This window comes from Dreissena polymorpha, chromosome 4 (assembly GCF_020536995.1).
Source record: "Dreissena polymorpha isolate Duluth1 chromosome 4, UMN_Dpol_1.0, whole genome shotgun sequence".
NCBI lineage: Eukaryota > Metazoa > Mollusca > Bivalvia > Myida > Dreissenidae > Dreissena > Dreissena polymorpha.
The window spans coordinates 89,879,320-89,894,664 of NC_068358.1; the positions used below are offsets into that span (position 1 = coordinate 89,879,320).

Genomic DNA, 15,345 nt, shown 5'->3' on the forward strand with positions numbered 1-15,345 from the left:
AACAAAAAGGAAAAAAAAATTGGGGGGGGGAGGGGGGGGGGCAGGGATTCTGGGTTGGGGCGTGGGGGGTATTTTGGATGGAATCCATTGTTGTATTCAGGTAAGAGTTGTTTTGTCAAAGTATTAATAAAATCTGATCATAAATAAAATAGTTATGGCAATGTAAGCAAAATGTTCAATTATCAAAGTACAAAAGGGGCAATAATTCTGTCAAAATGCTTGATAAAGTTGTCTGCTCGTGTTTATAGGTTGGGGTTATGACGGTAAACAAGTATGCAAAATATTAACTATATAGATTTTTGTTGATGCAAAATGCTCGTTTTTATTTATTTGTGACACAATTAATTCCGTTTTAATTTCCCGCGAATATATCTATTCATACGACACACGAACACTAAAATGGCACCATGTTAGTTTTCATGTTTCGTATGAATAGATATCGCTGCGGGAAATTAAAATGGAATTAAATATGCAAAACAATAATAACAAGGGACAAAATTGTCACAAAACCAGGTTTTCAATTTGAAAAAAAGTATGATACAGAGAGACAACTCAAACTGAACTGATTGTTTATAACTAACCCCCTTTGTTTCAAAATAAATATATTTTTAGTCTTGGCGACCTTGACCTTGGAGATATTGACGTAATTCTTTCGTGCGACACAACGTCCAATGATGGTGAACAAATGTGCCAAATGATTTTAAAATCTCACAATGAATGACATAGTTATGGCCCGGACAAGCATGTTCCGCCCGCCCGCCAGCCCGCCCGCAGACATTCGCCAATATAACAAGGCTATTGTCAAGCAATATGGTCCCCTACCGGCTCCACCATTGTCAGAAATTCCACCATTTTCAGAAAATAGTTTTTTTGGTTGCGATAGCAACCAACATTTTTAACGTAGGAACAAAATGAAATGACGTGCATAATGTCCATATTGCCATCTATCCATGTTGCAAGTTTCATGAAAAAATATTAAGATCTTATAAAGTTATCGCAGGATCCAGAAAAGTGTGACGGACTGACTGACAGACAGACAGACTGACAGACAGACGGAGTGCAAACCATAAGTCCCCTACGGTGAAACCGGTAGGGGACAATCAACAGTCTTTTCATTCGGAAAACCTGGTTTAAAACGAGCATTTTGTATCTACAAACATCTATTTTACCAGACCACATAAGGCGTTGAAATTTCGGCAATTGCCATAAAGAACACTGGTTTTTAATTGTTTAACCTTATTTTACGAAATATTGTACGAAAATTTCGTTGATTTTGAGTAGTAATGGGGCTTTAAGAGTACCCGGGGTACTTTTAAGTAGTACCTGAGCCAAAAATGACCAATCATGGTTGTCTCAATTTTTAATTTTCGGCTCAGGCACTTTTTAAAAGTTCACCCGACAAACTTAAGATTACTGCAATGTACTCAAGAGTACGAAAATTACGCTTAAATGTACCCGGCCATACTCCGGGGTACTTTTTAGAATATTATCCGCTTCCCGGGTATTTTGAAGTTTGCATTAAAGTATCAGGGGTACTTTTCAGCAGTACTTGGACTAACAATTACACACCGAGCGTCAGAAAATCGTCCGGGGACAACAGAATGATCTGATCTATCGATCAATGTTCGACCGGGGACAACAGAATTATCTGATCTATCGATCAGTGTTCGACACTAGCGACTCTGAGTAAGGATTCTGTACTTTTGAAATTCCGAACAAGGCTCAGGCAGTCCAAAATTCAGAAAACTTTTAAATACCCTATTTTTCGGGTTATAACACAGGTAAATCCGCTATTAAATAATTCTCTTGAAATTAATGTTTGGGTTCAACTCGAACTTTAAAGTGACTGCTTTTCAATATTAATTATCGTTTTTTATCTCCAATTGCAAACTTATTTAACCCATTCTGACGATAAAAAACTTATGTTGACAACAAAGTATTGCTTTCAATACATAAAATAACATGAATTGTAGGTCGTTGTATTTTCTGTATATACTATACAGATGATACATGCGTGTCGTTTATTTCCAATTGCACGATTGCGTGACGATTATTTTCATTATTTAATAAATAGACACAGGGACGGTATAAATAAATTATATAATCCAAAATGCACGTAAAAACATCGCGGAATGTGCAATAATAAACCTGATAAATATTTAAAAACTTATATTAACAGATTATTGTACACACAGTTTATAAATAATTTATTAACGATGGATAAACGATAAACATGTGATGCGCGTCTAGAATTATTTTTTTTAATAAACTGAAACAACATGCAATTATATAAAATTGTCTAGCCATCAGAAATTAAAGACAATTACATTCGCAACGACCACAATGGCATCAGCAACATCATTGTTTAATCTTTACATAAATGACCTAGCTATATACCTAATAGGGGCATTTTCAAATGTGGTGATCACACATTAGCTATTATTGACAAATATATGTATTTAGGACTTATGTTATAAGAGCACTTAGATTTCAATGTCACTGCAAAGGTAGTTTCTAAAAGTGCAAGTCGGGCTCTTGGTCTTCTTATAGCTGAATGTAAATCTGCTGGTGGTCTATAACGCATTTACTCACTTAGATTCTACAGTTTGGCCTACTATCAGGTATCATGGTTATGGCTCTGCTATCTGGGATTATCGTTCTTACTCATGTATTAATGCCGTGCAGTATCGTGCCATGCGTTTGTTTTGGGGTGTCGGTAAATATACGCCAAATGTTGCGGTCCATGGTGAACTGGGATGGATACCCCCGGAAATCAGACAGTGGAAATCCATTTCTATTTATTGTGCTAGATTATCTTATATGCTTGACTGAAGAGTAAATAAACGAGTTGCGCTTTGCATTGCATCTGCAGCAAATAGATCATGCAAGAGCTGGGCTTTCTATGTTGATAATATGTTAAAAACTTGTGATGCACAACAATATTGTAAAATTGTATTCTGTTTCAATTCAAAAGCATGCTATTGTCAATAAGGTTACTAGCAAGATGCAAGACAACTTTTTTTCAGAATGACTGGAATCTTTAAATAGTGCCACAGGCCCTTCTGGTCGCGGTGGTAATAAGTTACGTACGTATCGGCTGTTTAAAAATGATTACCAGACCGAGATGTATTGCACACTTATTATGCCCCACGACATCGCGCTGCATTTAGCAAGTTCCGCTGCGGTGTCGCTCCTTTGCGCATAGAAACACGAGGGCTTAAGTGTTCTTGAACGGAAATGTCCGTTTTGTGGTAATATTGAAAATGAAAAAAAGATGAAAGCCATGTACTTCTAGATTGCTTTTTGTACGATGATATAAGACACGCTTTATTTGAGAAGGCTAAGCTTGTAGATAATACATTTGCTAGAATGTCTAAAAATGAATAATTGATATTCCTTTTCACAAATACTGAAATGATACGTTTTTGTGCCAAAACCTGTTTTAGTATTCTACAACGTCGTATTTTATTCCTATTTAATAATGGCATTGTACTTTCTTTAATCGTATGTTCTTTTATTTGCGTTTATGTAATCATTGCTAATCAGTTCACTTAAGCTATGATCTTGGATGATATTCGATATTTTATATTTTTTATGTTATATGCGCATAAGGGCCCATTTACAACTCTCAGCATTTTACAAATTCATCAATCTTATAGCAGTTTTTAATTAACGATTAGCGATGGTCACCTAACTTTTAATACTTCGTGTAAATATGTAAAAGTCTTGAAGTAATGTAATATTGAATAGGTATGTCTCTTAAAATTCTTCAATAGAATGGTCGTATACGTGTTTTATGTGAATATTTGTATATGTGTATGTATAGTCATATATGTAATATACGAATGAGACAATAATAAAGTTTGAATGTCACCACTGACCAGTTCGTAGATGGTCTGGCAATAGGCGATATATGACTTTGTAAGACATAGTGCTTTATTTTCGCTTTCAATATTTTATGATTTATTTGTTATGGCAAATTTTAAGGTGAGGTCAGTGGGGGCAATCATTGAATTATGTAATATAGTCCTAAACTGTACAGTGCTATATGTGTCTTAGTCTCATAACTCTAAGATTGAACAAAGCTGTTTTAACTGATGTCCAGTTTTTAGTGGAGACTTTATAATTTTATGGTATTTGGAAGAGAGGTAACTCTGAAGTTCATGTTACAGTTTCTGTTATTTGAAATCAGGGGTTAGCTACCTTTCATTTCACACTAATTGTATGATGATTCTTGTGTTGATGTAATACTCTAGTCTCTTATAACTCGATACTTTCGAGTGACAGCATTTTATTATTATGCTTATGTTTTATTGCATGTAGTGATTGTATATATGCTGATGAGACTTTGAGAAACTAATAAACCTCATATTTTATTTAGTAAGTTGGTCTGACACGCAGCACGGACATTATTTTCACCTTAGCCACAAGAATATAAGACATACCTACTACCAGCCACATTATGTTAACAAATAAGCTGGTCTCGCGCTTCGCGCATGTAACTATTGTGCACACGCCAGTTTAGTGATAGATGTATTTGGTTAAATGTAAACATACCACTAAGTTTCATTAATTGACTTAGCAAGTATATCTCGTGCGAGGTGACAGATCGAGCTAAGTAAGAGAATGATTTGATGACTCGGAAGTAAAAAAGTACATGCGAGAGTAGGTCAGGGAGCGAATAAATAGGTGATATGGGGGGGTCGTACACGACTCTATGAACATGCATTCAGACCGGTTTTTCAACGACACGCCCCAGATGTTATAATGTTGCATACAGACACAGAGTTATAATGTAGGACTCGTTACTAAATACTTCATTTCCTTGTTCCGAATACCATTCAACGGCTTGCACTTTGTGTATATGGCAATATGTATTGATAAACATTATTTCACAGAAAATAAGTTTACAAGCGTCTGCTTAACATGGAAACAGATCTATCAAGACAGTTAACCTTACTGAATGATCTTTGATTCTTTGAAGACTAGTTTATAGCAATCAGAGTTCGTAAGACACTTGCTTTATATAGATGATGTACTCGTTGATAACTGCTTAATTATTGATGTAATATAAATGCTTTAAACAATACTGTATATCTGCATTACTACAGAACAAATGGCAAAACATTACCTTGATAAGAAGCTGTTGTTCGCGTAGAAATCCATTTTAAATAAATTGTACGTGGACTCTTATCGATCACTCAAAATTCACCCTGACAAACCTGTAAATGTGAACAACACTTAAACATATCAAATGGAGTGTGTATTGGAAAACCTGTGACTACTCTTTCTATAATTGACCAGTCGCCAAATTATCGATCGCTCCGCCCACATAGTCACGTGGTCTAGTGATTAGAAAACTCCGACAAGCAGATCGCAATTATAGCGGATTACGTGAGGGAAATTCTATACTTGTAATGATGTATTATGCTCTTTTCTATAATATAAATTATTAAAGCCGCACACTAAACTAAACTGCTTGTTAAACGTTAATACTATCATAAATACTTTTGAGAGAAATGGCGTAATCAAAATAAATAAGTTAACGGCAGACTGACTATAAGAAACGTTTCTTATACATTTTATATAGGGAGTTGATGAAAAATCCGTTGTAAAAATGAGCATTTATTTCAAATTGAATTTGAACTTGTATTCAACCGTCTGACAGTGAACCCGGTGGCTATTCATATATAATTTTGAAAATATTTTTATTAAATGCAAATGACATATCCATATCATGATGGGTTTTTTGTTTGTTAAAAATGTTTAGATCTTTGTTTTATTGTGTTATTTTAAAAAAGACACCGATTTTTTTTATTTAGACATAAATTAAATTTTGATTGTAACCATAATTTAATACAGGCCTAATTTCGTGGTTTCATTAACAGATAGTCTAATATGCATTTTATTTCATTTATGTTTAATGCGAACCTGTTACATTTCACAATCAAATAATGAAATGTTGGTATTACGGTGCTGTTCACGAACATTCGAATTGAAAACATTTAGCATATAATGCATTTGCTTATTTATAACAAGATGGCCCTTATATGTTAATTGCAATTTTCACATTTCTCCCCGTATCAATATATGTTGTTTTAGAAATGTTGTTGTTGTATTATAAGCCGTACATTTTACACTTGAAGTCGCTCTAAGCTGTCTTAGCCGCGTTGAAATCACCCTTTTTCGTTTTTACTTTAGTTAAAACAATATTTGAGTTAACAATTTATAATGATTTCCCTTGTTTATGATCCACAGAAAATAATTATATAATTGGAAATCATTTAAGTAATTAAATAGTTTTCTTTTCTTGTGTACAGTACCTAACAATGCCTTAATGTTCCTTCATTCTGAGATCCACGCAACATACTGTTATTTATTAATCATCGACAATTACGCTGAGATTAATAAGCACGTGTGGCAATTATTATGTCGCCCAAACTGCTTAATAATATTGTGCATCATACGGTATAACACGTTTTATAGAACACACACCTGGTGTGGTTAAACTATTTAGTGTGTTTGTTTTCTCATTACTCGTTCATATGTTCAAGAAATAAAAGATAAAATAATAACCTTTTATAAAGTATGTATAGCACCTACAATTTTGAATAATGATCGAAAAGTAATGATCATGCATTTGATATAAAATATGTGTAAACTCTTAAAAAATACGTCCATTCCATATGTACAACACGCTTTGTTTGTCGGACAAAATGGCGGCCAGATAAGCGTTGCTGAGGGGTGTGTAAAAAATCGATATCTGATTGGCTGATCGACAAAATGTGGGCGGAGTTGGCGACTGGTCAATTAGATTATTGGAGCTTGAGTCCGTATTAATAAAAGCTCTGTTAAGACGAAGCGGAAAAACACGTCTAGCTCCTAGCTTAATAATTAATTACTAGTACTTGTAGTAGTAGTAGTAGTAGTAGTAGAAGTAGAAGTAGTAGTAGTAGTAGCAGTAGCAGTAGTAGAAGTAGTAGTAGTAGTAGTAGTAGTAGTAGTAGTAGTAGTAGTAGTAGTAGTAGTAGTAGTAGTAGTAGTAGTAGTAGAAGAAGTAGTAGTAGTAGCAGTAGCAGTAGCAGTAGCAGTAGTAATAGTAGTAGTAGTAGTAGTAGTAGTAGAAGTAGTAGTAGTAGTAGTAGTAGTAGTAGTAGTAGTAGTAGTAGTAGTAGTAGTAGTTGTTGTTGTTGTTGTTGTTGTTGTTGTTGTACTAGTTCCCACTGCCGATCCGATCAACTCGATTATCCCGATCACCATAATTTCCCGACCAAACCCGACCAAGCTCGACTTAAAAGGGTATACACGACTTCTTCTCGACCTCATGTCGATAACACACGACCCCCCACGACTCGTTCACGACGTCCTCTCAATCATCTTTCCGATTTCCACTCGATCATCTCGACCTATACGCGAGCCCTAAACGATCTCAGCTCGACCAAGTGGACCTCAGCTCGATCGCCACCAGATCTTCACACGACCAGATCGTGATGGTCGTTCTACAGTCGTACAAAGTCGCGAACGGTCGTGTATTGAAACTTTGAGAATAAAAACTTCAAACATTGTTGTTCACTAATCACTTTAATGGTCATTTATTGTTTTACTAGTTTAAGCAGTATCAGTCGCCTTTTTGCCATTTCTTGGCATTTTTGGATGTTTACTCGTCCGATTCTAAGAAGGCTATGAGAGTCAAGCATGACGTTTTGCACGTGATTTTTGTTTTAGTAACATGAGCTCGTGTATGGTCGAATAACAATCGGGAAGTGATCGTGTACGGTCGAGTAGCCGTCGGGTATCAGTCTTGTAAATCTGTACATCAAATCGAATAGAGGTCGAGTGGATCGTGTTGCGATCTAAAATAACTCGGGTAGAGGTCGAGCGGATCGGGTAGAGATCGTGTAAAAGATGTCAATCCGATCGCCACACGATTGCTTCACGATCAACTCGATCTTCTACTCGACTAATACACGATCACTTGCCGAGCGCTTCTCGATCCATTTTCTACTCGACCGCTACTCGATATTTTTTGACATGTCAAAAAATATCGGGTAGGAAGCCCGACCAATGCCGATCTACCCGACCGCCCCCGATAACTCATGTCGACCGAACCAGATCAGTACCCGACCGCTTGGTCGGGCTTGATCGAGTTGATCTGATCGGCAGTGGGAACCTAGCTTAAACAACATTATGTGTTAACTTCTTCCCAACTGAATTTGGTGTTACGCATTTCTTTTAGATATAATTATTGATAAATTTCCAAAGTCTTCAAACAAACAAATGAAAAGCCTGCCTAAAAGCATATATATTCAGCGTGCCAATACATGTACGAGCTCAATATATATGACCATTTCTTGCAACTTTCTTATGTACTCTATAACTAAATGCCACACACGTTGATAATGGTTTCAAAAAGGTAATTGGAGTGCGATAAACAATAGAAGCGGTGTCAGGCACCGAAAGCCATATTTCGACTTTCGATTTGTTAAAGTCCAGTTGCGAAAGAAGTTCAAATAATACTAGATCTCAACTCTATTGTAATGCACTTTTATGTGGTTATGTTGACTTATTTACCAAATTAACTTGCTTTTCAAATTTGAAAATAATCAGTGTTACTTTAAAACAATATAAAGACATCTATATTACATCTTCAATCTGATTCTATGAACAGCTAAATTTTGTTCAATCTTAAATTACGATAATCTCGCTTTAATGTATACGTAGTTATATTTTAGAAACGGGTTTCCCACTTTCATTCGAATAGATGAATGGGCACCATGGCCCACCGCCCCAGCCACTTATTCTTCGGGATTTCAAAGTTTAAGGCCTATACAATACAACACAATACAATACAATACAATACAATGCACTCCAAATCGCTCTTGTCGTTGGGAAAAATGATTCTAAATCTAAATTGGTCTTTTTATGTGCCCACAGATTTTTTTTCTCAAAGCAATAGCATTGCGATATCTCTTTTTAATAAGGCTTTATTATGTTGTGGCTTCTCGGTATAATGTCTTTCATGTAAAGAGAGATAACTCGGTCTAATGGCGCATAAAGCATTTATTTCCCATTAATAGTTAATCAAATAAATTATACCGTACAAACACGTTAGTTTAGTTTATTAACATTTCTTAACGTGATCTTTTCACATGTTTTTGGCATGTATTGAAGTATTGTCTTTAATGCTGTAAATTGATATACACCCATCAGACACACAACGTTGAATCAAAGGTAGAAACAACGTTGAATGTTAGTCGTGACGTCGATAAACCTTATTTCAGCCAATATACAACTACATGGACGTCTGCATTCTGCTTGGTTGATACTCGACGTTGTATCAACGTTGATATTTGGTTTAGGTCGAAATTATTTTTCCAACTGATAGATTAATAAATTCATCTTTTCAAACACTTTAATTGTGTATATAGTGATATTAAGCAGTCTGTCAACATTGAATATACATTAGCGTGTTAATTACCATTTAAATGTTGTGTAAATGCATCTGGTCAAATTTGACAATTTATACTATGCTATGCAATGTTATGTTATGGTTTGGTATGTAAGTGTTATATTATGTTATGTTGTGTTGATTGCTTATTGATTTTCATCCTTTTTTGGCTGAAGTGTCGCGAACTGCGATTAATTATACCTTGGGTGTGGATGCTGGATCTGATATCTGATATTGTTCGAGAGAGAGAGAGAGAGTTTGTTTGTTTGTTTGTTTGTTTAAAATTAAATGTGCTCTGTTGCAAGAGAGATAACATTTTTGGCTGCGCTTATCAGCTTTTTATGTTGTGAATGTTGATAAGTGTGGGTCTGTTTGGTGAGAGTGGACAAATGTGTAGCTTATAATAACGTGTGATAGAGTTTAGTTGGTTAGAATTTAGGCTTTAAATTAGTAACATCGAATCATCTTTCATTGTGGATTATACATGTAGTTGTATTAAGATCAGCAATTAGTGGACAATAGTTGCTTTTTGACCAGCAATATTGAAAATAACTAAATATTAAGTGTAAAAGTAAAAACTGCTTATTTTGGAATGTTATGAAACTTGTGTTAAAAAATACAATCTCTAATATTAATAAAGTGTTGTGTTATTAATGAACTCAATGTAGTTATTAAATTGTGTATAGTCCTAACAGTTATTATAAAAGAACAATTGGAAAACCTCGCTATATTGAATGGAAATTAATGAAAATTCAACCAAATATTGACGTTAAGTCAACGTTGTTTCAACGTTGAATCATCGTTATTTTCAACGTTAAAACAACGTTGATTCAACGTTGATATCGACGTTGATTTTAGGTTGATGCCTCAACGTTGTCTCAACTTTCAAAATCAAATATAAATCCAACCCATTTTCAACGTTGAATCTGACGTTGATTCAACGTTGAATCAACGTTACTGTGTCTGCTCGGCAGTATGTTAACATTGGAACTAAATAGCTCTAGTAAAAATAGAATACAATTTAAGAAAGAAGATAATTGACTCGAAACACTGACCCCTTGAGTAAAAGTCTAGCACTTCGGCCATCCGTGCTCATACAATGAGTTATGTTTTTATACTTTATAGATTAAATGCTCGTAGTTTCAAGAAATACAGCAGAACTCTTTATATTATTTATCGTTTCGCGTTTGTTTCACTTTATAATTTTCCGGTTTTGAAATCGTCAATATATAATTGGTATTTAAGAGCATTGTAGTTGTTCAGTATTACTGTCTTTTCGCAAATATCTTAAATACAACGACAATTTGCTAATCTGAAGCATTTTTATCTTCAGGTTTTTTTTTTGCAATTTACCAACACATGAAAAGGTTCATTTAAAGGAACTAAACATGCTTCGACCATATCAATATAATTTTATTGCACGTATGTGTGCTTTCTTCTTCGAGTGGTATGAATGGAATCTAGTCCTTATTCGTGACTTTCTATGTATTTTATATGCAATTCCCGACTTATATGTAAGAGCGATGGCAAATTTGGTTTATTCAGATAGTGACCCAGTTATCGTACCGTTTGGGGCAATATTCCTGCATGAATTCGCCAACGGGGATGACACCATTACCCAATCACTGACCCATTTAACAACGGGCGCCGAGTTTTACACAACTATTGAGACATTTTTACGGCGACCATAGTGTTTTTCAATGTTATCTCATAATCAACCAATGTATACATTGTTTCATTGATTAACAGCTCAACGGGTCTAATAACTGATCTAAAAAGACTAATGATAATTGGTGTTTAGAATATGAATTCTTTTTTTCTTTAATTTTGGATTTAAAAGGTGAATTACTACTGTTTCACTGTAACGCTTGCATCTACATAAAATAGTTCTGATTTGGTTTACTAAAATAAAATAACTGAAATTTAAAAGTTTGCATTCAATCGATAATGTACAGAATGTATGGAACGCTTGCAATGTTGTTAAAACGCATATGCCTGTTATAATTACGCCACGACAAGTTCGTAATGAACAATTTAATTCACGAACTTAAACGCTTGGAAAGGGATTTATAACAAAGTCAGACACAACCCCTAAACGGGTTAAAATTTAAAACATAAACAATTTTATTGTTAAAGCAGTATATTATGTTTACATATCAAATAAGCTAAACATAAACAAACTAATACTGACAACGAGTAATACTGTATAGCTGACAACGAGTAATACTGTATAGCTGACTAAGAGTCGCTTAACAAACAATTCTTACAATATTGAGCACCCCAAAGATTACTGGGTTAAATTATATAATATAACAACAAATATACAAGTATGTAGCATGGGGATTGCATTTACATATATAAACGGCATGCATCCATTCGTACATAGGTAGATTAACTAACTTCAACTGTATTACGGAGCATATGGTTAGTATAAAACAAGTTATTAACTCGAAAATCATAACAGTTAAATAACAAGATAACAAGAGAAACACTTTACTCGAAAAAAGAACTCTAACGTATTGTTGTTGCAACAACGATGTATAATTCAGCCATACTTATTTTCAGCAAATTTAAATACAGATTACATACGGTATAGCTTACAGCTTGCAAGCGTAAAGTTCATAAATTCACGTAAAGAAAATCTAGTTTGTCCGTACATAGGGAAATAAAGACAGCAAGAAAAACGCAATGAATCAACTTAAAGAGTTCCAATCATGTTCTGCTGAAGATCCACTTGGCTACTGTAGTGTAAATAACAAGCAGGGTGTATAATCAATTATCTACAACCCAGTCACACGTTTTATCTATGTGATTGCACACTATGAAAGCACACACGTTTATTCGACGTCAGGCGACGTTGAGTCCGACTGACGACTAAATGCACGCGAACGTGTAACGTTGGCGCCGATCAAAGGTACGGGTTCCGCATACCCTCCATCTTTTTCTCCGTGGGTCTGGTTTTGCATGACTTCTTAATGGCCCCGCCACTGGTCCACAAGCATTTCTTGCAGTCCTCAAAAAGCTCCATCTTTGCCCACGAGTGACGCCCCTGTTCCATGAACGTCTGGTCCAGCTTCCATGACGGCGATCGCTTGGCGTTCGAGGAGGTTGTCGGTCTCAACAGGCGCTTGTTTAGCTCTTCTATTTCCGCTTCGCTCATGGAGCTGCCACCAGGCGACTTGACGCCCGAGTGCGCGTGGATGTCGTGCGCACTTCCGGTTTGATGAAACCAAGGGGACGACAGTGAGGGCATTTTTTCTCAATAAAGTTATGTTGCTAAAATGATTTTTAATCAGTTTGTGCCTGTGTTTCACAGTCGAATTTAACGTCTGTACAGATTCTTTCAGCAGAGTTGTATACCTTTTCTTATTAACAAAACACGTATATTTCCTTTAAATAACACTCCAGAATTGCTCTGATGAATATTTTGAAAATAATACAAGTTACATTAAATTCTACGATCAACACTATCGCATTCTAGTCTTAATTTGTTTGCTCTGTGAGCGATAATTTCGATCGGTAGGTTTTATAAAATATTCATGCACAGCTATTTGTTCACACCATTCAAAACATGTTTCGTCCGCTGTTATCCTTACAATTGAAACCGATGTCTCATATATAAATGATTTATATTCCGTCTTTGTGGAATTTATTATTTAAGTAGCCGTTGTTCCGACCAACTTGTCCGTATGAACATTGCAAACCCCCGCGGTAATCAATAAGTTTGTGTACCTTGTCTAGCAATTATACAGTCCGTTGGTAATGCCTGGGTATTAAAGGATTTTGAATTACATTTCAAGCAAGCTGTTGGACAAAATTTGTCTCAGATTTACCATACATATATAAACAATTGAAAATGCTCAAAAGCTTATCGGGTTTTTCGTAATGTGATTTTAATGTATGAATTGTTGTTGTATAAGATCAAATGAATTATCCGCATGGATATTAAATAATAATTTATCTCTGATTCTACTCGTTTAATTTAACGTTTCGGCAATATGCCCTTATCAAAACAATGGAAAATATCTGTAAACTTCATTTTAACATTTTGACAGTGGCACCAATGCTATTCTATAATTAATCTTGTGTAGTTACATAAGTGTTGTCTGTATACACTGTCCATTTAAATGAAATAATAATGATTATTATCCGAATATGTTTGGTATAATTGTCTTTGTTATTATTTTATATTTCATTTTCGTTTATTTAAAATCTATTTAAAGTTTATCCTAAAATCCTAAATCGCTTCTTAAATTACTTATTATTGCGGTCAGGCCACCAGAACATACATATTTTCCGCTAACATAGTGCGGACAAATGGCGAACGACTCAAAATGCGATGACGCTGTAGCTTAAATATTCATTTATAATAATAATCTACGTTTCCTTTTATATACATCTGTATTTTTATGTACTACAAATATTTTTTGTCATCTTGATTTTTAAAGGATGGTACGTATTACTTAATCACGTGCGTTTCTTACAACGTGTTAATCTTTGCATGATTTAGATGAATTTTCCTTTGTCTGTTAACTTATCATTATAATAACAGTAACTGCCACCGAGACATTTGCAAATTAATAAGTCTACCCTTGTAATGCGTGTTTATTTTCTTACGAAATTCCCAGTAAAGTATACGAATTATATTTCTATAAATAAAAGCATGCGGTAGTTTAACTTTGGAAAAGTATTGTTCGATCGTGTTAAGGCAATAGGTTGGATTCCAGCCTTTAATGGTATTACATATTAAATGTCTTACACCACATTTGAACTGTAACAGTATTGGTCTCAGTCTATTATTCTTTCTTCATTAATCCTGTTTCAACTGTGAGAAGTATAAAACAGCTTTAGGCATTGAATGTAGATAAAGATTTTGATTTAATTCAATATTGGGATTTATTTAATCTATCGAGTACTCCGGGTGTTCAATGATGTAAAAGAAATACGATAACCTTAAGGTTAACACGTGTTAATTTTCAAAGAGCAGATTGTCGACAGCTGACAGGCGATTATGTGGCACAGATGCCTACTTTTTTTGCTGGTACATGTTGGGCTATTTTTTATGGGACAATGTTTGCATTAGATGATACAGTTTTTTTTCCATTTATAAACTTGTGTATACGTGAGAACATATTGAGGGTCGTTTAACTTCAAATAATGTTAAATACTTTGGCATATACACAGGTAAGTTGTACTATGTGGGCATGTAGAACTAATGGTTAAATAGGCGATTGTCGCTGGGCGAAGTGTGAGGTTCGACGAGACATTAAACCTGTTTTAGCCTAGCCTCTACTATGGCAAGCGGTTCGACGCATAATCCCAAGAAACTAGGTTTTTTCATGAGAACCTAGGTTTTCAAATGAGAACCTAGGTTCTTGTGAAAACCTAGGATACCAAACGAGAACTTAAGTTCTCAGAATGAGAATCTAAGTTCTCATGAGAACCTAGGTTCTCATGAGAACCTAAGTTCTATGTGTCTATGAGAACCTAGGTTCTCATGAAAAACCTAGTTTCTCATGAGAACCTAGGTTCTCAAGCGTTAACTAAAGTTTTCAAATCAGATCCTAGGTTCTCATGAGAAACCTGGTTTCTTGGGATTTCACAAACCTAGTTTCTCATGAGAAACCTAGTTTCTTGGGATTGTGCGTCGAACCGCTTGCCATACCCTACCTCTCACATGAATCGATTTGGTTAAACAATTACGATCTATTTCTTGAGTCTTACACAAGTTATATGTATCGTCCTGAAAACATTTATCTCGTATCTTTAATGTGATTCCCATTTCATAATACATTTCTAAAAAGTAAATTATAATTCATAATTTATAGCGAAACAAGCACCGCCAGTTTCAGTTTCCACCTGCAGATCCACTTAAAGCTGTCAACACTTAACCCTTT

At 34.9% G+C, this 15,345-nt stretch overlaps 2 protein-coding genes across 3 annotated transcripts in view; both read right to left on the reverse strand.

Annotated features, from left to right (window-relative positions):
* LOC127879337 (sulfate anion transporter 1-like) overlaps positions 1 to 5,287 on the reverse strand; it is a 58,352-nt gene extending 53,065 nt beyond the window's left edge. For both annotated transcript variants that reach the window (XM_052426117.1, XM_052426118.1), the window contains exon 1: positions 5,132 to 5,287. In XM_052426117.1, the coding sequence (XP_052282077.1) occupies positions 5,132 to 5,166 (35 nt within the window). In that variant the 5' untranslated portion in view covers positions 5,167 to 5,287. The remainder of the gene's footprint in view (positions 1 to 5,131) is intronic.
* A 6,267-nt stretch (positions 5,288 to 11,554) lies between these two features.
* Positions 11,555 to 13,177, reverse strand: LOC127879343 (uncharacterized). The gene has a single exon (XM_052426126.1). It carries the CDS (start codon positions 12,699 to 12,701, stop codon positions 12,357 to 12,359), a length of 345 nt encoding a protein of 114 aa, XP_052282086.1. The 5' UTR covers positions 12,702 to 13,177; the 3' UTR covers positions 11,555 to 12,356.
* Between the last annotated feature and the right edge of the window lie 2,168 nt (positions 13,178 to 15,345).

Bases quoted from the DNA above. Each gene is read 5' to 3' on its own strand.
- LOC127879343 (XM_052426126.1), bottom strand. From the start codon at position 12,701: ATGCCCTCACTGTCGTCCCCTTGGTTTCATCAAACCGGAAGTGCGCAC.